Here is a 22,787-nt window from a genome sequence, read left to right as displayed (position 1 = left end):
CGAGAACCCGGCACGAGCACCAGACGGGCCAGAAAACAGAATCAAGATCATCCCTGATCCTGCATAGCTGGGGCTGAGGAACACGTCCTGTTCCTCCCTCTGAGCCGCTCTCATCTGTAAAAGCTGCTGAACCCTCTCACGGTGCTCCCCGCCCCCCCCTCCCCCGCCCTCCAAGACAGTAGCTCACCCAGCTCCTTCTGCACGTGCTGCGGGAGCCCCAGCACCGTACTCCGCCTTTCTCGCCTTCGACGCCCAGACTTTCCTTGTTTTGAAGGGAAGGAATCATGAGGTCGGAAGGTGGAGCCTGCAAGTGAGGGAGTTAATGGCAGGATGAAGGGTTTAACACAGAGACATACACACAGAAAGGAGGCAGCTGGTGGAACCTAGGCCCGTCCCCGGCTACCTTTGCGCTGGATCATCTCAGATCGGATGGACAGGGCGTCCTCGGCCGCGGAGCTCTCCATGGTAGATGTGGTGCTCTGGCTGCAGAAGGAAATGGAGTCCTCATCCTTGGTACTCATCTGCGAGGACTGTGAGAGTGGAGACAGCAGAATCAGGGATGGGCTGGGGCAGGGACCCTCCGGCGTTCCCATCCTAAACCCACCGCTGTTCTCTTTCTAACATGCAGCTTCTTCCTACAGCCTGGTCCCCGAGAGACCCTGTGCAGCTCAAGGAGGATGGAGGGAATGCAGGCCAGCATGGCAATATTCCTTTCCTCCCCCCCTCACCTTGATGCTCTGACTGTCTCCATGGTCCCAGCAGTCCTTGTTCTGTTTCTGTTTTTCTGAAAGACAGGGAGAGAGAAACCATTCACAACTCCAGCCTTTAACTGAGGGGCCTTCTGGTCAGACATGGAAAAAAGGAGGTAGCAGTCCTAACAGCCCCGATCCTACCATCATGGCATCCTGCCCTGGGGTGTTCCTCCCACCCACCTGGGACCCAAAAAGCAGGTCAAAGAGAGCACCTGGTTCTTGATCAGTTTACAGACACAGGTCCAGGGGAGTCAGCCTTGGACATGGCACTCCCACATCCCCCAGGCATCCTCTGCAATCCAACCCAAATACCACCTTTTCCTAGAAGCCTCTCTCAGACTTCCCACAACACTACCTTTCTCATTCGCTTATCTAGCTGCACTGGGGTCTCCTTCCCTTCTAGACTAAACATAGTGATACATGGGGCTGGGACAGCTTCACAGGTCCACAAGAGTCCAAGGATGTAGAGCCCAGGGGGAGAATCTGGGGGGAGAAATGGCACCTTGGTACTGCAGGGATCGGAGTCCTTCTTGGGCCTGAAAGTGCAGCTCCTCCAGGTGAGGAGGCCGGCTGCTGGGAAAGAAGACATTGTCCTGATGGTCATCTGATGATGGCTGCTTGTTGTCTGCTTTGCTTGAGCCTGGGGAAAAGGGAAGAGGGGATCAGAGGGTCACACACTTTGAACTGGAAGGGATCTTTAAGTCATGTTACAGATGAGGAAATGGAGGCCCGGGGACAGAAATCAACTGTACAAGTGAGTCTCACAAACCCAGATCTTCCAGCTAGAAATCATCTTCTTTCTAAGGCACTATGGTGCTTCCTCTCACTGTCTGATTAATTTAGAAAAATAAATCTCACTTTTTTATTTTACAGGGGAGGAAAATGAGGTTAAGTACCAAAGCAAGAATTTGCACCAAAGTACTGGGATCCCACATGGCAAAGTGGAAAATTGAGTCAGGAAGGCACACAACATCCAGCCCTCCACGTCACTGTGTACCCAGAGAGGAGGACCTCCTCTTACCTCTCCTTGCATCCCCGCTCATTAGCACAGTGCCTAGAACACAGGAAGCCCTTAATAAATGTTATCTGCCTGCCTGGCTGGCCAGAAGGTGAGCTCACATGGCTGTCTCTGCAATTCTCAGACCTACTTAGACCCACCCAGGCAGATCCAGACTCCGCCCCAGGAGCAGAACAGAGAGCTGGCAGCCAGACCCTGGCCTTCCTCTCCACCCCTGGTCCAGCTCTACCTTCCTAATCTCGTTTCAGAATATTCTCCGTTTCAGAATATTCTCCTCCACAGCTTTCCTTTGCCAAAGAGCTTCCTCCTCTTCCTTGTCCCCACAAAGAGGCTCCTGTGCTTGGGTAGCCTGGGGAAGAACAGGGGCTTCCCAGGGAGAACCGCAAAGACCATCTTCAGTCTGTATGTTGGCACCACAAAGGAAAGAAATCTGCCTCTGCCAAGGGTCTCCCCAGGCCTCTTCCAAGCTCCCTTTCTTCTGGGTTCCAAGCATCTGTGGCTCTGCCCCCCACCTTTGCCACTCTATTTTTGCTCCTGTTATTCCCTAGGCCTAGAATATCCTCCCTCCCAAAGGACAAGTCGTCAAGCAACAAATATTTATTAAGAGAGGAAGGAAAGAAGGAAGGAAGGAAGGAGAAAAGGAAGGAAAGAAGGAAGGAAGGAAGGAAGGAAGGAAGGAAGGAAGGAAGGAAGGAAGGAAGGAAGGAAGGAAGGAAGGAAGGAAGGAGGGAGAGAGGGATTTATTAAATTCTTAGTATGTGCCACTTATGCTGGCACATATATACACACTATGGTGTGTATTTATATATATATATATATATATATATATATATATATATATATATATATATACTAATGCTGAAGTTAAAAAAGGAGACAGTCTCTGCTCCTGAGGAGCTTACATTCTAATGGCAATAGTAATTCCTCCTTATTTTTTAAAAAAGTAGCTAGGTGACTCAGTGGATAAAGCTCTGGACCTGGAATCAAGAATCAAGACAATCCAAGTTCAAATCCACTCAGACACTAGCAAGTTACTTAACCTGTCTGCCTCAGGTTCCTGAACTGTAAAATGAGGAGAACAGCATCCACCTCAAAGGACTGTTGTGAAGATCAGATGGTTTCGTACAGTGCCTGGCGCATTCTGGGTGCTTACTAAATGCTTGCGTGCTTCCTTCCTTGCTCCCCTCTACAACCCCAATTCAAAAGTCAGTGCCAAGAAGCCCATCTCCTATGTTTCTCGTGCGATTTTTAAAAACCACACCTGTGATTGCGTTGATAGCAGGGAGTCCTAGTGAGGAATATCCTCTCCCAATTGGAGGTGCACCTTCTCTACCATTTAGAGTTTCAAGTGAGTCTGGGTCACTGGAAGGTCCACTGATTTGCCCACTCTCACACAACCAATATGTCACACTTGATCCCAGGTCTGTCTAAATCCGAGACATGCTGTCTTTCTCTTAATGTACTCAGTCATTAAGCTAATTGTATCCATTCGTGTCCTAAGCCCTACTAGACTATGACCTCATAGTACTGGAGCACTTATGTGGTTGCTCTGTAAAGGGCCCTACACACAGTAGGCGCTCACTAAATGTTTCAGGCCTGCATTGAGCTGTGTGGCAGTATATGTGAAGCGGGAGAAACCCCACTTTCCTATACTTCTTCCTTCCCCCCCAGACTATCAACACGTCCTGAATGCTCTCCTGACCTCAAGAACCCCCAGATAGAAGGTTGGCTCATTACAAGAGATCCCATTAAAGGCATGGAGAGGCCTGCTGAGTGCTGACACAGTCGATTTTGTCAAAGGAAGTGGCCTCTATCCCTTTAAATAGAATATACAACATAAGCAACAAGGGAGAGATAGGTCATCTGACTTTGGCTAAACCTTTCTGCACCTCACAAAGCACTATTTAAAGGGACAGAGCTTCCCCCACCCCCACTGATCCCCTCTGAACCTGTGGAAAAGAGGGCCTGGTTACTGGACAGGACACTGATGACCATGGCCCTCTTTGAAGTGCTTGGACATCCCCAAGCTCATTGGGAGGGACAAGGATGCTAAAGGACCTAAGTTATTTAGTGAAAGCCTTCCTACCCCCATTAAAATTCTCAGAAACTCCTGCACTCTTTAGGAAAGATAGGGATTCATAGCTTCTCTGATCCCACCCCACTCTCCAAGACTCACATTATACATTCCCACTCACCCCAAGAGTAAGGGAGAGCTACAGGTTCTCCATTCCGCTTCCCACAATTCCATCCCATCTCACTGAGCCAACAAGTAAGACTGCCTGGGATCCAGAGAATAGCATGGGTGCTCCTCCCTCCCTTCTATCATCTCTAACCTTCCCTCAAACAACTTTACCACAGATAATATCTAGGGCAAAAGGAGAGACACAGAGAGGCATTAAGGTCACAGTGTTTTAAGGACCTTAGATATAGAGCTAAATGGGATGGTAGAGGTCAGTTAATACAATCTTCCCATTTTACAAATGGACTGAGAAGTATTTTATCCAAGGTCACCTGGGTAAGTAAAAGAGTTTCCATTCAAATCCAGATCGCCTGACATCAAATCCTTTCTACTGTGTCAAGTAGCAGAATTTGAACCCAGGTTTTCCTAATTCCAAGCCAAATTCTATCCATCATGCCGGGTAAGGAGATCACAGAGGTAGTCAGGGGCAGGACTCAGGATCCAGATGTCCTGAGTCAGGTTCTCTCCTGCACCAGTTCCTTCTGCACACTTTGGAGAACATAGGAGCCTCACTGGCCTCCCTAACTCGGAATCAATCTAAGCTAGGTCTCCCCCGTTCCCAGGGGCCTGATATCTGAGTTTGATACCCAATCAACCCAGTGTAAGCCCCCAAGTAGAGACAGTATCCTGGCAGCTGGAGCAAAACCTCGGACAGATGAGACAGGCTTTAGGGAGATGGGGTTGGGCAAGGCAGAGGGTTAAGATTTCTTGGTGGGGAGGGGTAGAACACTTCATCTGCTTCTGAATCCTCAGCTCCTCCTTCCTGGCCCAGATGTGCCTGCACACACACATATTGCTCTATATAATAATAGACAGATAACAATCCTCATACACTCATTCACCAGCTCAATCTGCAACCCCCCCTTCCCACCGGGGCGGTGGCTGGACAAAGGGAACTCTGGGGGCTGATGCAGGAGAAAGCGGAGAAACACTGTCCCTCCTACATTCACCTCTACGATGTGGAGGGAGGGGGAGAAAGCCAGCGGGCCCCACATCCCCTCCTCATCTAACCGAGTCACCTTCTCCTGCCCTTCGGGCCACTCTTTCCAGATTCTACTTAGGGGGGGGGGGGGAATGGTAAAAATTAGTAGCATCACTCCTCCCCTTTGAAGAGCTTGGAGATCCCCAGGCTCACGGGGAGGACAAGGATGCTAAAGGCCCTTGCTACTTTGTGCAGCCCCATCCCCCTTAAAACGCTCGGGGAATCCTGCACTTCTCTACGGGAAAGGTAGGAATCCTGGCGAGATCCATCCGCTAGCGCCCCGCGAGCGCTTGGAGCTCCCCAGGGCGGGGCAGGGATGCTACAGGACCCAGTGCCGCTCAGTGCGCGCCCCACCCCACACAGACTGCTCCCCACTCACCCCTTTTCTTAAAGAGCCCGAGGAGCGAGGGGAGGTGCCGGCCCATAAACACAACCATGGCGGTGGCGGCGGCCGAGGGGACCCCAAGTCTCTCCGGCCCGCCCTCGCCTGTTGGAGCTGCTCCGCCTCCGTTGAGGACCGGAGACTGGAAACTGCGCCAGCTCGGAAAGGAGGGAGGGCGGCGACTCGGGCCGGGGGAGGGGCTGGCCGGCTGCCACTGCACCACCGGCTCCCGCCCCCCTCCTCCCCTTGGGTGCTTCAGCAACACGGACCCCAGCCTCCAGGAACTAGACGAGAATGGACGGATGCTTAGGGGGAAAGGGCTTGACCAGGACTGGAGTATCACCCCATGAAGGGAAAAAAGATTATACGATTTGACCCCTCCCCAAAAAAAGAGCCTCAATTAGCCTCAGAAAAGAGTAGAAAGGATCGTCTCTAAAGCCTTTTTTTTTTTTCAAAAAAAAAAAAAAAAAAGGAAACTGAGACCCAGAAAGCAAAGGACTTGTCCAAGGTCACATAGCTAGTGAATGACAGAGATGGAATTCAAAGCAGGTCAGAGAATCCCAAGATAGCTTTGGGAGGGAGCTTAGAATTCACTGATTCCAATCCTTTGGGTTGGGTTAGGTTTTAGGAAGCAGAAAGGGCTTGCCCCAAGGTCACTAAACCCACAGGGATCTCTAGGTGCTATCTAGTCCAAGGCCTATTTATTTGGACGGGAATCCCCAGAAGGGGTCACCTGTCCTTTTGGTCTTTTATCATACTTGGAGGTACAGTAAAGTGGAAAGAGTCCTGGCTCTGGAATCAGAGTTCCAATTCTACTGCTATATGAGCTTAGGCAAGTCATTTCTCCCTGGGCCTCAGTTTCCTCCTCTGTAAAATGATCCCTTAAGTGCCATCCAGATCTGTGCTCCTCTCAAGAAACCAGCATCTCCCAATCAGCCCTGCCATTCCCTATCTCCCATCACCAATCAGCTGCCAAATCCTGTCAGTTCCTTCAAAACCATCTTGTACCTCATTCCCTCTAATTCAAGGGCCTTTGTCATTTCCTGTTTGCAATAGCCTTCCAACTGGTCTCCCTTCAGTGTCTCTCCTTTGCAAATTCTCACATCTGCCAAAATAATCCTTCTATGCCATAGATGTGAATTACATCCCTTCCTTCCTCAAAAATCTTCAATGGCTCCCTGTTATTTCTGAGATGCAGTTACATATTCAGCCTCATATTTAAGGCCTTCCACATTCTGTATCCCCAGTACTTGTGCAGGGCCGGCACATAGTACACACCTAATAAATGTTTATTGACTGACTGATAGACAGCTTGCTCTAGCTCTTATCCTCCATGCTTATAATGCACTTGATTCAACTCCTTCAACATTCTTTAACTTTCCCTTAAGGCTCAGCTTAAAAGCCACCTCTTCTCAAAGGCTTTTTCTTGATCCCCTCAGTAGCTATCATTCTTTCTCTACTCCAATTACTTAGCCTTGTATTCTGTCAGTTTGTACATGTTCCATTGCTCCTTTGAATACATTCTGGTTTGATGATGCTCTTCCTAAAATGCCTAGAAATGACCGCAGTACTCTGCATGAGGTCTGACCAAAGTGAAGACTCTAGGAGTATCCCCTGCCTCCTTCATGGCTCTGGCCTATCAACAGAATGCAAGCCCTTATTCCGGAGCAGTCCTCCCAGGAAAGGAGCAAGTAGCCAGATTAAGAATCTCCCTTTAAAGGCCTCAGCCACTGAATCATAATGAATTCAGCCCAGCCCTATGACAGGAAAGTCTAGGGCAGATGGCTGGTATGATTATTTGCATGTTGCTCTTGATAGGAACAGGTCAAAGCTGCCACATGATTTGAAGCTCTGGCTCCTAAGAAAAACCAGGTTCCCATCAGGTGCTGGAGTCTACCCCTGGAGGGATAAATAGGGCAGGGCACTGAATAGTCCAAACCTGGCTTCCAGTCTTCTTAACATGTGACCCCTGACAGTTACCCCTTCTCTGGAGCCTTGGTTTCTTCCCCACAATCAAATTAGGACAAGATTTTCACCAACCTCATATGGTTGTTAGAACTTCAGAATAATGGGCATGCTACTAAAAGATGGCCTCTGCTCCAGGGCAGGCCTACCCACCTTATAGGCATGGAGAGCAGGATAGAGAAAGGTATTGGGGACTGAAGAAAGCCAGGAATCAATCAAGATATTGCTACTGTCTGCAACAAGATTGGTGCTGCTGGAAAAGAAAGAATAGAGAATTATCCAGCCCAGTATCTGCCCTCAGGGAGCTCTCCAGCTTGGGAAGATACAAAGTAACAACAATCATAACAGTAAATAATAATCTAATAACTACAGCGAACATTTATAAAGTGTGTCAAGTTTTACAAACCCCTTTTATCTCGTCTGATCTGAGGGAGCTGGGCTAATGCCTCTCCAGGGCATTCCAGCCATAAATTTATACTTTTTTTAACTCTTTGACCCTCATAACTGCCCTGAAGCCCCTCTCACCTAGTCTGCTGAAAGCCTCCTGAGTCTCCTTACTCCAGTCTCTCTTCTCTCCCCATCCATCCTCCATATAACCACCTAACAAATATTCCAATGGCCAAACTGACACCAGCTCTGGTCACTTCACTTCCCTGCTTTGATAAATGCTTACTGCCTCAAGGAAAAGAGGAAATCTTTGGCTTGGCAGTGAAAGCTCTTCAGAGCCAACTCCACTCAACTTCTCCAAGTTTACTGCCTGATACTCCCCCTTTGCATGCTGGCATTCTAGCCAGACCTAAGAAGGGCCCCAAACCTGAGCTGGTAGAGAGGCCTTGAAAATCCAATTTCAACTTGTCATTTGAAAGATGAAGTTGCAATGCTCAAAAAGTTGTCAAACTGTGCATATCCTTTGACCCAGCAGTGTTACTACTGGGCTTATACCCCAAAGAGATCTTAAAGAAGGAAAGGGACCCACATGTGCAAGAATGTTTGTGGCAGCTCTTTTTGTAGTGGCAAGAAACTGGAAACTACATGGATGCCCATCAATTGAAGATTGGCTGAATAAATTGTGGTATATGAATATTATGGAATATTATTGTTCTGTAAGAAATGACCAACAGGATGATTTCAGAAAGGCCTGAAGAGACTTACATGAACTGATGGTGAGTGAAATGAGCAGAACCAGGAGATCGTTATATACTTCAACAACAATACTATATGATGATCAATTCTGATGGACATGGTCATCTTCAACAATGAGATGAACCAAATCAATTCCAATAGAGCAGTAATGAACTGAACCAGCTACACCCAGAAAAAAAAAAATCTGGGAGATGACTATGAACCACTACATAGAATTTCCAATCCCTCTATTTTTGTCTGGCAGCATTTCTGATTTCCTTCACAGACTAAATGTACACTATTTCAAAGTCCGATTCTTTTTGTACAGCAAAACAACTGTTTGGACAAGTATACATATATTGTACTTAATTTATACTTTAACGTATTTGACATGTAGTTGGTCAACCTGCCATCTGGCAGTGGGGGGGGGGGAAGGGGGAGGGAAGGAGGGGAAAAATTGGAGCAAAAGCTTTGTCAATGCTGTAAAATTACCCATGCATATATCTGGTAAATTAAAAACTATTAAAAAAAAAAAAAAAAGAAAGAAAAGAAAAGAAAGATGAAGTTGCAGCCCAAAGAGATTAAGTGCTCAAGGTCACATTGGTAGTCAGTAGTAGAGACAGTACTTGAACTCAGATGCACAGTCAAAATCAGCGCTCTTTCTATGAAATCATGCTTCTTCTGTGTAAGAAATAGCCTATTTTCCACCCTGGTGCCTTTGAGATTACCTCTCATGCCTGGAATATACACACACACACTCACTCACTCACTCGAAATTTAAAAAAAAAAAAAATCTTAATTCTACCTCTACCTTCAATGGTTAATTCAAGTCCATGAGCCCTTCCAAAAGAGGAGCTCTCAGCTTATCCTCCTCATATATCATATATCTGGTATTAATGTTTTATATATTCTGTATTTATTTATTAATAATTATAATAGCTAGGATTTACAGATCCTACTATGTGCCAGCACTGGGATAAATGCTTCACATCTATTATTTCATTTGATCCTCACAACCACTCTGTGAGATATGTATTATTATGATCTCCATTTTACAGATTAGGAAACTGTGGTAAACATAGGTTAAGTAATTTCCCCAGCTTCATACAATTAGTAAGTGTTTGAGACCACATTTGTACTCAGATCTTAGTGAATTCAGTAGTACTGTATCTACAAGGAAATATAACTTTAATCTATGTAAGTTGTAACCCTAAAAGAATGTAAGCCCCTTAAAAGAAGGAACATTTGTAATTGTTAACCCTGGGATTTGCATGTTGAATAAATAAATGTATGCATGCACTCATGAATCAATGCAAAAGCAGATAATGGTTCTGCATGAACCTTAAGAGGCCATGGAGTCCAACTCCCCCATTTTACAGATGACAAAACTGAGGCACAGGGTAATGAAAAGAGTCCTGGCTCTGGAATCAGAGTTCAAATTCTGCTGCTGTGTGAGCTTAAAGAAGTTATTTCTCATTTTATAGTTACTAATTGAGGCCTTCTGACTGCAAAATAATTTGTCATTTCTCTACACATACTCCCATAAGCCCCAATATACACAGCACAGAACTTCCCTCTCTGTATATGACACATATAAACCCATCATATTATATAGAAACACATGGATGCATGTACACAACTGACATTTTTCACACATGCAGACACTTGGCCACACATCTACTCATAAATATACCATACATTATTCCCATCTATACATGTGTACATACACACAATACATGCATATACCATATTCTTCCTACCTGCCCCACCACCATCACATCCCAAACCCCTACCTCTACACAAGTATATTCCTCACACACATATAGGATCACAGATATAAGGTTAGAAGGGCCCTCAGAGGGCATCCAATCCTACCCCAAAATTTTATTGATGAAGAAACACATCTGGAGAGAAGTGATTTGTCCAAGACCAGACAAGGGGTGAGTGGGAGACCCAAGACCCAGAGTCCACAAGGATGATGGGATTATACTGGATGAGGAGGAAGGAAATCTGTTATGCAGTAGAGGCCCTCAGAAAAAAATCTGAGAGGCTATCCTGACACACACACCCCCAGTGGTTAATTGCTAAGAGCATACCAACTCATCACACACTTCCCAAGAACACACCTGCACTCCTACACACTTCCACATACCAAACACACGCGCACACACACACACACACACACACACACACCATAACACCACCCACAGACACATGGCATTTTCTGGCATGGCACTGGCAGAGAGCCCAAGGCAGGGTGGGGTGGAGGTGGAATCAGAATCATTCTTCTCCTTCCTTCCTCCCATGAGCTACCATTTGTAGAGGAGACATATAGCTGTGGTTATAATTATTTCTTTCTATGCCCAGCCTTTACTTCACCAGCTTTGGAGGAGTTCATCAAAGCTCCAATTCCTCCCTCCCCACACCCCATATCTTCCACAAGGAATCCATCTCCTGGGCTGCCACTGGCCTACTAAGCAATTCTGGCTTCCATTAGCCCCATCTTCATGGGACCCTTTATCTTCAAGCCTGACCCCAACCCCCAGGAGAAGAGGGGCAGGAAGCCTGAGGAGAGAATCAACTCCCCTGCAGACCTGCAGTGGCCCTAGGGGTGCCTCATTGTGTGGGGAAAAAGTTGGCTCGATGAATCTCATCTACCAGATAACATTGTGCCCAATTGCTTCGAGAATTCTGTGAGATTCTTCTGCTGGTTTTCTTTGAATGGCTTTTTTTTTTTTTTTTTAAGTATAAATCCCTGGGGAGAGGGGGAAAAGGGGGGCAGGAATGAGCTATGTCCCTCCTCCCTTCCTCCCTCAGAGCAGAGGCTGCCTCCTCCCCTCCAAACAGGCAAAAACTTGGGCCCCAGGCCAAAATCTAAAATTCCTTTGGCTACCTCAGGGACAATAGGATCCTGCTAGATGAGGGGGAGAAAAATCTGCATGGACTGGAAGCCCTGGGAGCAAACATTGGGTGGGCAAGTTGGGCAGATCTTTACCCCCTCTAGAATAGAAAGGAGCTCAGTTTCTTTTCCAACCCTGACCCTGGCACCCACCAGATCCAGGGGAGACCGGCAGGAGTTGGGAGGGGGCTGTGCAAAGCAAGTTAAGAGAGAGAAGGCTGCAGATTGGATAGTCCTAGAGAGGAAGGTCCCAGGTATACAACATCTGGAAGCTGACAACTGCATATCACTGGAGCCAAGTCCCAAGTCTGAGCTTTGATAACATCTGGTTGTCCTGACAACCCCCTCCCCCACCTGTAGTTTTGAGACTTGAAGCAAACGGGCCTCCTCATCTTCCAGTCAGCCACCTCCTAGTTACCTCCAGTATAAGCAATTCCCAGATCTATAAACCATGTAGGTCCAGAGAGAAGGTTCAAGGGAAGAAATAGGGAAACTTTCCTCAGAGAAACCTTATTCACAGACCATTCACAAGCCTTCTAGACCCTGTCCAGACCCCATGCCCAGAGCACTGCACACAGTCGTGAGAAGGTTGTCCAATACTACCATGACCCAGCCCAAGGAGACTCCTCCTTCACCTGGCTGAGGAAGAGGAGCAATGGGGTATCCCAATCAAACTTTGTACTCAGCTTGATGGATGTAATATAGTAATAACTGACAGTTACATACTGCTCACTTTATACCCTTTGAAATCCCTATGTAGCAGATGGCATTAAAGTCTGTGACGTATCATTATCCCCATTTTAGAGATGAGAAAACTGATACTGAATGAAATTAAGTGACTACTTCCAGGTCACAAAACTATTAAGAACCAGGTTTTCCTAACTGCCCCCTGCCTGGGTGAACAAGCAGTCCAGGACAGAGAGTTCCAAAGACAGAAGTTGAAAGTCCTGACACTCAATAAAGGACTGTGTAAACTTGGGCAAGACACTTCCTTTTTGAAAGTATCAAGTTTCCCCATCTGTAATGAGGGCACTGGACTAGGCGACCCCCAAGGTCATTTCCCAGCCTGAGCACTTCATGTTCCAAGGTCCTTTCCAGAGCTGCTATTCAATGTTGGATGTTTTAGTATCTTTTTTTTTTTTTTTTTTTTTTTTTATTGTTCCTTCTAGCTCTGTTATTCTATGATGTGGGAAACATCCTCCTGGGAGTGATGTCTCAACCTGCCCAATTCCTGTACAGGGGGCAGGGGTAGGGGCGGGGCAGGAGGGAGTGCCCAAAGCACCCATATGACTCAGGCCAGAGGAATGAGTGGGGGAGGGGACTCCCGAAGAGGAGGGGCTCAACCCCCAGCCTACCTCCTCAGTGCCTCAGGGCCCACCCAGCCTTTACCACACACTAGGACTAAGGGGCTGTTTGTGGGAGGGGGGGGGAAAGGCAGAGGAGGGAAGGGAACTGAGGATCCCAGGCCCAGCTGTGTGCCCCAGTTGCTCTAGGGAAGGAAGAAGGCTCGAAGGGACTGGGAGAGTGGTGAAGGGCATTCAGTGGTGACAGCTGCATCTTGTAAAGTCCTGTGAGGATGGGGTGAGGGGAGTCCCTGAACCCACATTATAGCCCAAGCAAAAGAATGTCTTCCAACCATCCCCCCAACTCATCCACCTGTTACTCCCAGGCTGGCCAAGAGGGGGTGGGGAGAAAACTGGCCCAGCTTCAAAAAGACCCCCACACACACCTCCAGGCTCAGGGGAGCCCTCTTGGTTCTCATACAAAGGGGAGGGGTACTGGCCTTAGACAACTGATCTAAGGAACGGAAGGGAAGATTTGCAGCCAAGGAGAGGGGAAACACCCCACGCTGGGGGAGTGAAAGCCAGGGGAGTTTCCAGCCCTGCCCCACTGAAACAACAGCAGCCCCTCCTCCTGCCCCCAGCCAAGCAGACCAGCAGGTTTTAAGGTAAATATTGGCTGGGGGGTGGGGGGAGGCCGGGGAGGAGGGAAGGGAGAGCCAGGAAGGCCCAGGAGAAAGAGGGTGGCCTTTCTTGTCCGTCGGGCTAGGCAGAGCCAAGTTACAAAGAGCAATAATCAATTATTGTTCTAATTGAGTCTCAGGTTTAGTCATCCATATAAAAATAAAGAATTCCTTATTGGTGTCACACTTTTGACTTTGCAAAGCCCAAAACCAGCTGGGAAGGTATATTCCCAAAACTTCTTAGAGAAGGGGAAACTGAGGTCTACAGAAAAGGAGGCAGCCCAAGCAGAGTTAACCTGCTTACCAGGCTTGTGACATTTCCCCAATAAGAGGCCTTAAGTTTCTTTCTTCCATCCCTCTTTTCTTGCTCTCCAAAAGTCAAGTGGAGTCACAATCAATCAAGATAATGGCTGTGTAATGATATCAGCAGACTCCAAGTCTTCCCCAACCAACACAATACAGGAAAGCACACCAAATGTGTGACAGGGGTGGGAGGAGAAGGGAAAGATTCCAGACTCTTGGAATTGCATGCACATGGGTAAATTTAGGGGAATCCCAGTGCCCATCAGGATCAATATTCTCATCAGTTACAAGGAAGGCAATGTAAATGTAGCAGATTGAGAAGGAGCTTCTGAGCTTCGTGTCCCCCTACTCACACCAGGTACAGGATTCCTGCTGGGTCTTACGTGAATAGGGAGAGAAATTATAGAAAAAGACTTGTGGGCATGTGAATATCTGGAAGGAAGGAAATGACAAAAAGAAGTTGAGTTTGACTCAAGCTAGTGGGCCATTAGCAATAAGGGGTAACTTAATGCTATAAGCAACATTCTTCTAGTTATAAATGACAAAGCCATAAGTGATCTGCCCACTTTGGGAGTTTCTGGGAAGGGGATGAGGAGAGGAAGACTACCTCCATTACTACTATAATGAATTCCCAATTCTAGAGGTAGCCAAGGGGTGAGATGGATAGAGTACTGAACCTGGATTCACAGAGGCCTTGGTTCAAATTCAGCCTCAGAGTAACCCTGGGAAAGCCTATTTGCCTCAGTTTCCTCAAAATGGGGATAATAATAATAATGCCTATTTTCAAGGGTTTTTGATCCATCTCCAAGAATCAAGTGAGATAATATTTGTAAAGCAAGCATAGCACTGCACCTGGCACATAATAGGTGCTAAATAAATGCTTATTTCCTTCCTTTTTCCACAGTTCAGAAAACTGGGATACTAATGCATTGTTGATGGAGTTTTGAACTGATCCAACCATTTTGGAGAGCAATTAGGAACTATGCCCAAAGGGCTATCAACTTGTCCAAATGCTTTGATCCAGCAGTCTCACTACTGGGTCTGTATCCCAAAGAGATCATAAAACAGAGGAAAGGACCCACATGTGCAAAAAAGTTTGTAGTGGCCCTTTTGGTGGTAGCAAAGAATTGAAAATTGAGTAGATGCCCATCACTTGAGGAATGGCTGAATAAGTTATGATATATAAAGGTAACAGAATATTATTCTTCTATTAGATATGGTAAGCAAGTTGATTTGAGAAAAGCCTGGACAGAATTACATGAATGGATGCTGAGTAAAGTGAGCAAATCCAAGAGAACATTGTGCACAGCAACAAGAAGATTATGTGATAATCAACTGTGATAAACTTGGTTCTTTTCAACAATGAAGTGATTCAAGGCAACTCCAATAGTCTTGGGATGGAAAATGTCAGAATTATGGAGACTAAGTGTAGATAGAAGCATAGTATTTTCACCTTTTTTTGTTGTGGTGATTGGTTGTTGGCTTATTTGTTCTTTCTCGTGTTTTTTTCTCCTTTGGATCTGATTTTTCTTGTGGAACATGACAAATATGGAATATGTTTAGAAAAACTGCACATGTTTAACCTATATTGGATTGTTTGTTGTCTTGAGGAGAGGGATGAGACTGAGAAAATTTTGGAATGCAAGGTTTTGCAAAGGTGAATGTTGAAAACTATCTTTGCATGTATTTGGAAAAAATATAAAACTTTTTAAAAAAAAGAAGAAGGAGGAGGAGGAGGAGGAGGAGGAGGACAAAGAAATTCCCTTCCCCCAAAGCTAACCAATACCTACTCAGCAATTCTATAGTTTTAGAACTCTGCGTGGGGAGAGATTAAGGGTCACTCTAAGAGATAGCACTTGAACTCAGGTCTTTCTTATACAGCCATTGCTCACTTCCCTAACCCAATGGAATCAAAGCTCCAGCTCTAACCCCACAAAAAAAGAGGGCTCAGACAAGACCAGTTCTCAAACTTTTTGATCTCAAGGACCTTTTTTCACTCTTAAAAATTACACAGGACCTCCCAAAAGAATTTTGCTTATATGTATTATATCTATCAATACCTATCATGTAATAAAATAAAAAATCTGAGATTATGAACATAGTTTTGATCTTGCAGGCCCTAAAAAGATGTGGTCCCCCCGCAAATCCACAATTTTTTTTTAGCTTTACAACATCTCTCAAAAAAAAAAAAAAAAAAACCATCTCTCCATACACTTTCTCCTCTCTAGCACACCACCCTAATTTTGGTCCCCTTTATCTCATGTGTATTACAGCTTCTTAAACTCTTTTCACTTAAGAGACACCTTTTTACCTGAGAAAAAGTTTCACTTTTTATGAAACCCCAGGCATATAAGTATACAAAACAGGTATGCAAATCAAACATTTACTGATAATAAATAATAATTTCAAGACCCTTACATTAAGTTCTGAGATTCCATATGGGGTTACAACCCACAGTTTAAGAAGTTTTGTTCTAAGTGATTTCCCTGCCTAAGTTCTCTCCAATTCAAACTATACTCGGCTACCACAGTCCTTTTTCTAGAGCATAGATCTGATCATGCCTCATGCTGCCCTTGCTTAATTAGCTCCACCAGCTCCTAGTGACCTCCATGATCATATATAAAGTCCTCTGATTGGCATTATTTAAAGCTCTTCAGAACTTTGTCCTTTCTTACATTTCCACTTTAGGTCTTTCTCTGATCTAGCTATAGTGACCTATTTGCTAAAAGTCAATCTAATCTTTGTGCCTGTATTCTTGCTGATGTTCATGCCTAGAATGCTCTCTCTCCTTACCTCTATCTCTCAGTTTCCCTGGCTTTCTTCAAGACTCGACATAGGGGCAGCTAGGTGGCGCAGTGGATAGAGCCCCAGCCCTGAATTCAGGAGGACTGGAGTTCAAATCTAGTCTCAAACACTTAACACTTCCTAGCTGTGTGACCCTGGGCAAGTCACTTAACCCCAGCCTCGAGGGGAAAAAAAAAAAAAAAAAAAAAGACTCTACATAAATCCCACCTTCCCACCTTCTAATGCTCCTAATGGAGGCTTTTGCCAATCCCCCAGCAGCTAGTGCCCTTCTTTGTCATATTTCTATTGTCCATTCATCTTCTGTCATGTCTGACTCTTCATGACCACATTCAGGATTTTCTTGGCAGACATACAGGAGTGGTTTGCCATTCCCTTCTCCAGTTTATTTTATAAATGAGGAAACTGGGGGGAGGGGAGGAAACTGAGGCAAACAAGGTTAAGTGACTTGCCCAGTCTCACAACTACTAAGTATCTAAGGCCATATTTGAACTTAGGTCTTCCTAACTCCAGGCCCAACAGTATCCACTGGACCACCTAACTGCCCCTCCTTATTACCTTCTGCATAGTGGTTTAGTAGTTTCAGTCATGCCCAATTTTTTGTGACCCATTTGGGGTTTTCTTGGAAGAGATACTGGAGTGGTTTGCTATTTCCTACTCCAGCTCAATTTCCTCATGAGGAAACTGAGGCAAACTGGGTTAAGTGACTTATCCAGGGTCACACTGCTAATAAGTGTCTGAGGCCAGATTTAAATTCAGGAACATGAGTCTTCAGGATCTGCCTTCTATCCATAAACCACCTAGATGCCCACCTGTTACCTTCCCTGATTGTTAACATGTTGTCTCTCCTATCCAACTTCTTGAGGATAAGAAATCTTTGCTTTTCTTTGTATCCCCAGCATTGAGCATGGTGCCTGGCACATAGTAAATATTAACAATGATTGTTGATTGTTTGATTGTTGATTCCTAGGGTTCCTTCCAATTCTAAATCCTAAGATCCTCTAAGTCTTGCTCCAGCCCATCCTTAACTTCCCAGAGAAAAGGTCAATACCTAATCCCATGATCCACCCTTTAGGTACACTGAGAATGAGGAAGAGGCTGGGATTCAGCACAATGCCCTGTCACTTAATAAATGCTGGCCAAAAGGACCAGGGGCCAGGAAAAGATAGATGTCTGAACAAAGAGGCCTTATTAGGAAGACCCTTCAGATCTTTAGTGGGGGCTATTTAGTATCTTCAAGGACTTTTCTCTCCATCAGAGCCCGTTCTGTACTGGAAGGTAGGGCCATTCCTTATCTCAGGAGCTCAGATAAGAAAAAGAGAGAATTTTAAAGGATTCAAGGGGGAGGGGAGAAGGGAAATGAATAAACAAGACTAATCAGGCAGCAGTCCCACAGACCATTTCCCACCAAAATTCCAAATTCCTCCAGATCCTACCACCCTTCACCCTACCCCTTTTCACTCCCAAACCAAGTTGGTTTGTGAGCCAGGAGCTTTGCATTCCTGGCCTGGCACCCACTGTATCTCCTCTATTTCTTTGGGTTTTACCCACAGAGCTGGATGAAAGGAAGAAAGGCCTGATAATTTATAGTGGTAAGTAAGAAGACGAAGAGGAATATTGGATAGGACTGGGGAGGAAGGTAAGTTAGTAGGAAGAGGACAAAAAGAGGGGAAATAGCAAGTACACAGCAGACAACACTCTTTCCCAGCCAAAATGTAAAGCCAAAGCAGATCTAGGATCTGCACCCTAACTCAACTGTTTATAAGCCGTGTGATCTTGTACAAGTCACTTTATCATAATTGACAATGCTTTACCATCTGGCAAAAGAGGTGACAGACTACAGGTACAAAATGTCATTGTCACATACACTGACATGTTGATTTGTTTTGCTTACTTGTACTTTTGTTACAAGATGGGCTACTTTGGGAGGGTGGGATAAGACAGAATAGTGAAAACGTTTAAGTTTTTTTATGTGATAGATATGAGCTATTTAGGCATCCCCTCCCCATCCCATTTCCCATGGGAAAAGGATGAAAAGCTTGATGAATTTTTTTCTACCCAAAGGAGTCAAGGAGTGTTGAGGAGGCTTTACACCTGTGTGATCTTCAAGATGTACTAAGAATATTAGCCAACCTAAAACAGGCCCCACTGAAGCAAAAGCCCAGGGGCAGTGCAGGGAGTCCCTTCCCTAGGAGCCTGCCAGCACCTGACCAGCAACATACAGCACTCCTACGATATTCTACACCTCCCCCCAGACGGATAGAATGCCCAACCTGCTCAGAGCAGCCCTAGCTTCTTCAAGTGGGAGTAGGACCTTTGACTTCCTTTACAAAACCTTGGCAAAGCCTCCCTCTCTCTACCCCCAACACACAGACACCCACACACTGATGGGGAGGGAGGGAGAGGAAGGTTTCATAGCCTTTCCACTCCCCACTCAGACCTGCCCAAATGCAAATTCCTAGGCTACAGTTTGAGCAGTGTTTCCATGGAGCTGAGAACAAACATAAGAAAGAAGATCCCATCCTATCTCTCCCCCACAGAGACACCTGCCTAGGCCCCCACACACACCTAACTTCCACCTCCAGGTTCTGCCCCAGAGGAAGCTCAACCCTCTCTACCTTTACTCCTGGCCCAGCTGGCCAAGAAGGAGGGAGTAGAGCTAGTCCAGACAACCTGGGAAATCTTCCAGGTTAAATCTAGACAGGACTCCCCACTTTTCAATTTCTAAGGCTATCAGGTCCAATCTCTTATTTTACAAATTAGTTAACTGAGTTAAGTGATTTACCCAGGATTTTACACCTAAATTTCTGCAGTGCGATATAATCCTGAATCATAGGATTTATTGCTGTAACAAATTTTATATAGGGTTAGTCTAACCCCTCTCCCTCATTCTATTGATACTGAGGCTCAGATATTCAATTTGAATTAATACAGTCATTAAGCACCTACGTAAAAGAGCACTTATTTCAATGAGATCACCAATCTACAGGAGTCTATTAAAAGAGGCAGCATAATATAGGAAGAGAAAATTGAATCTGGAGTCAAAATACCTGCATTCCAATCCCGCCTTCACTAGCTACAGGATTGGGATCAAGCCACTCAATCTCACAAAATATAGAATGAGGTGATAAATATCAGCCTTATAGGATTATCTCTTATTAAAAAAAAAAAAAAAAAATTAAACAGTTTAAAGAACTACAGAAAGGACTTTTATATTAGAGGAGCTGTCCCTGCCCTTGAGGAACTTACAATCAATCACCACACTATTGAGCATCCCTCCTTCCAGAAACTCTCTTCTACCCACTACCAAACTCTAACTGTGCTTATGACTGACCACTAAGCTTGGCCCTTCCTCTCTTCAACATCTCTCAGGATGAACTAGCCAAGAAATTATCATCTCTCTAGTATATGGATACCTTTCAAAGCTAAAACCAGACCTCAAACAACCCTCAAGAAATCTCTTTGTGCATGTGCTCCCAGGGCCTCAAACTTAGCTCTTCCAAAATGAAACTCTTCATTTCCCCCTAAACTTGCTACCAACTTTGGCATTTCTATCAACGATACTACCATCCTCCAAGAGATCTGGGAGTCTCCTCAACTCCTACTCTTCCACTGCTAAATATAAGATCACAGATTTAGAGCTGGAAAGGACCTTAAGGGACATCTAGTCCAACCCCATCACTTTTTCAGATGAGAAAAATGAGGGCAGAGAGCAGTTAAATGTTTTGTCAACAGAGTGGCAAGAGCCCAGATTCAAACCTAGATTATCTGCCTGGAAACCTATCATTTTTTCCAACATATCACATGACCTCTTTGGTCACACTATATATCTGGTTAATTTCTCCTCTACAATATCTCTCCTTTCCAATCCCATCCATGGTCCATCCCTACTCTAACCAAAGTCCCTACCATCTCTTATCTGGACTCTTGTAATATCTCTGCCAATTCTAAATCTTCTTTCTGAGCAAGGAATGACCAAAGATGCAGGTACCATCACAAGATTTAGCGTTAGAAGAAACTTTAAAAGTTATACAGTCCATCTCCAAGGGGATGAAGTCACATCCAAATGCAGCAACTCCAGTTTCCTTATGGTACAGAGACATCACATGAGTTGATGCTATTTTCACAGTCTTCTAACAGGTTTCCCAGTGTTCAGTCTTTCCCTTTCCATCATGCACAGGGTCAAGTGATCTTCACTTTAAAAATCAGTTCAGATCCAACATTTCTTTACTAAAAAAAACAAAAACAAAAACCAACCAAACCAATAATCCTGTCATGACGCCTGATTGCCTGCATAATCAGGCCCAAATTCCTCAACCCAATCCCATGCTACTGAATGACTCCTCAGCTGACCTCACCTAATCTCCTTTTTTAAAAGTATCCTCAGCTCCAACCAGGCTAATTTCCTTCTCATCTTCCTCCCCCATCATACTAGGCTCTCTCTCCTCTCACCTGAAATGCCCTTCCCTGGTTTTCCCAAAAGATGATGAGCTCAAAGGACTTTGGGAATTGTATATTCAAACCCCTTTCTTTAACAAATGAGGAAATTGATGTTGCAAGTATGAAAAAAAAAAAATTTCAAGAGTACAATTGGTGGTGAGCACCAGAACCACTATTCCAACACAGGTCATCTTGTTCTAACTCCATCCACTTTGCAGGGCATGCTGCTCTATGACGAATGAAGCCTACACTTCTTCAGTGCTCACTTCAAGACTCATCTCCTCTATGAAGCCTTCCCTCATTAACCTTTCTGAATTCCTAGGGCTTGAATAATAGAGAAAAGCACCGATTTTTCACATCTCCTTAACATGCTGTCTGGAAATGTCTTGTCTCTTCAACTAAACTGTCAGTTACTTGAAGATAAAGACGGTTTTCTTCTCTGATATCCTCCAGTCTCCCCAGGGGAAAATACAAAAGTTCATCAACAGTGAGGATCTCTAAGCACTCACCTCGTCCAGGTCAACAAGATTATAAACACCAAGAGGAAAGTCATTCTTCTTCAAGTCTCCTTCCCTAACAGGCTCAGAACAACTAAAGAATAGGAAAATTGACTTGATTATCCAGTTGGGAGGGTAAATAAGATATAGAACGGATATTGGACAGAACCGACAGAATTCCAGAATCCAAGATTTCTCTAAGTGCTGGGTAGGAAGGCATTCAGCCCTGGTGGGGAACCCAAACCTTAGAGAAATGTTAGTTTTTACCTTAGAAGCTGTCTGCCCTTTTTTTACAGATGCCAAAACTGAGGCTTAGGAAGAAAAAGGGACCTGTCCAGAATCATAATCTACTACCCAACCTCCGGTACCCATTCTCTTTCCAAAGAAAGTAGAGACAACATTACCCTTACTCAGACTAGAACAAAAGATCTTATGTAGATCCCTTTCCAGCTGTATGCCTCAGTTTCCACATCTGTAAACAGAAGGGTGGAAACCTGATGGTCTCAAAGAGACCCTTCAAGTTTGGCGAGTCTGTGAATTTAGATAGTTTATTAATCCAAAGGACCAGAAGAAAGGGGCTGCTTTCCCTTCCCCCTCACCCACAATCCTCCCCATAGAGTTCTCTGCCCAGGAAACAGCCCAGAGATTTCCACCTGACCAGGCAGCTCCCCTGTGGGAGGGGATATGAGGAAAGGGTGAGGCTGTACCTCCTCCTCCTATCTATCTCTCTGATGTCCTCTCCCACACACACACATATCAATCCCAGTTCATGTTACAGTTCTCCCAGCACTGAGGGAACTAGAAGGGGAAGCCAGGAATCCTGTTGCCCAGCCTCAGGGGACCCTCCCCCACCCCTGGGGTTGAAATACAACCTTTCAGGCAGATCTCAGCACAGACTGGGGCCTAGGCTGTTCCAGCTGGGTGGCTGAATTGAAAAGGGGGGGATAGATGAGGGAGGGGCCTAGACCCTCAGCAGTGGGGGGAGGGTGCCCCAGAGAACCAGTCAGATGGCTGATGTGGTCAGATGGAGCCAGCCCTGAGTCTCTAATCTTCAGTTTCTGTCTCAGTCCCTAGATCCCTCCTTTTGTCTCTCTCTCCCTCTCTCCAGTCAACTTTCTGCCCTCTGGGGTCAGCAGGGTGGGACAGACAGAAGAACAAGTGGGAGTGTATGTCAGCCACCATGTAAAACAGTGTAAGGCTGTGTCCGTATATGACAATGTGAGTCTGTGTGACCATCTAGCTGTACTGGTATGTGTGATGGTGAGTCCATGTAATGTGAACCAGTGTTCCACACACAGTGGGGATTAATATTTGCTTAAGGGAAGTATGGGTCCGCATCTACATCTCAAATCCAGGGAGGGGTCTGTGGACATCCCTATGACTGAGTCCCTTCCTATGTATCCATGTGAAAGCATGCAGATAA

The 22,787-nt window shown here is 45.4% G+C and overlaps 1 protein-coding gene across 3 annotated transcripts in view; it reads right to left on the bottom strand.

Moving 5' to 3' along the window:
• NHSL3 (NHS like 3) overlaps positions 1–22,787 on the bottom strand; it is a 42,914-nt gene that overhangs the window by 6,075 nt on the left and 14,052 nt on the right. For 2 of the 3 annotated variants that reach the window (XM_074305389.1, XM_074305387.1), the window contains exons 2-5: positions 1,255–1,392; positions 729–784; positions 404–530; positions 188–304 (exon numbers count right to left, since the gene is read on the bottom strand). In XM_074305389.1, coding sequence (XP_074161490.1) covers positions 188–304; positions 404–530; positions 729–784; positions 1,255–1,392 — 438 coding nt within the window. Of the gene's footprint in view, positions 1–187; positions 305–403; positions 531–728; positions 785–1,254; positions 1,393–5,370; positions 5,506–22,787 lie in introns of those variants that run through there. The other variant, XM_074305388.1, reaches the window with a different exon arrangement.

This window comes from Sminthopsis crassicaudata, chromosome 3, assembly GCF_048593235.1.
Source record: "Sminthopsis crassicaudata isolate SCR6 chromosome 3, ASM4859323v1, whole genome shotgun sequence".
NCBI classification, from domain to species: Eukaryota; Metazoa; Chordata; class Mammalia; order Dasyuromorphia; family Dasyuridae; genus Sminthopsis; species Sminthopsis crassicaudata.
Note: the sequence above shows the minus strand (reverse complement) of the source record. Positions and strands in the feature narration are given on the sequence as shown.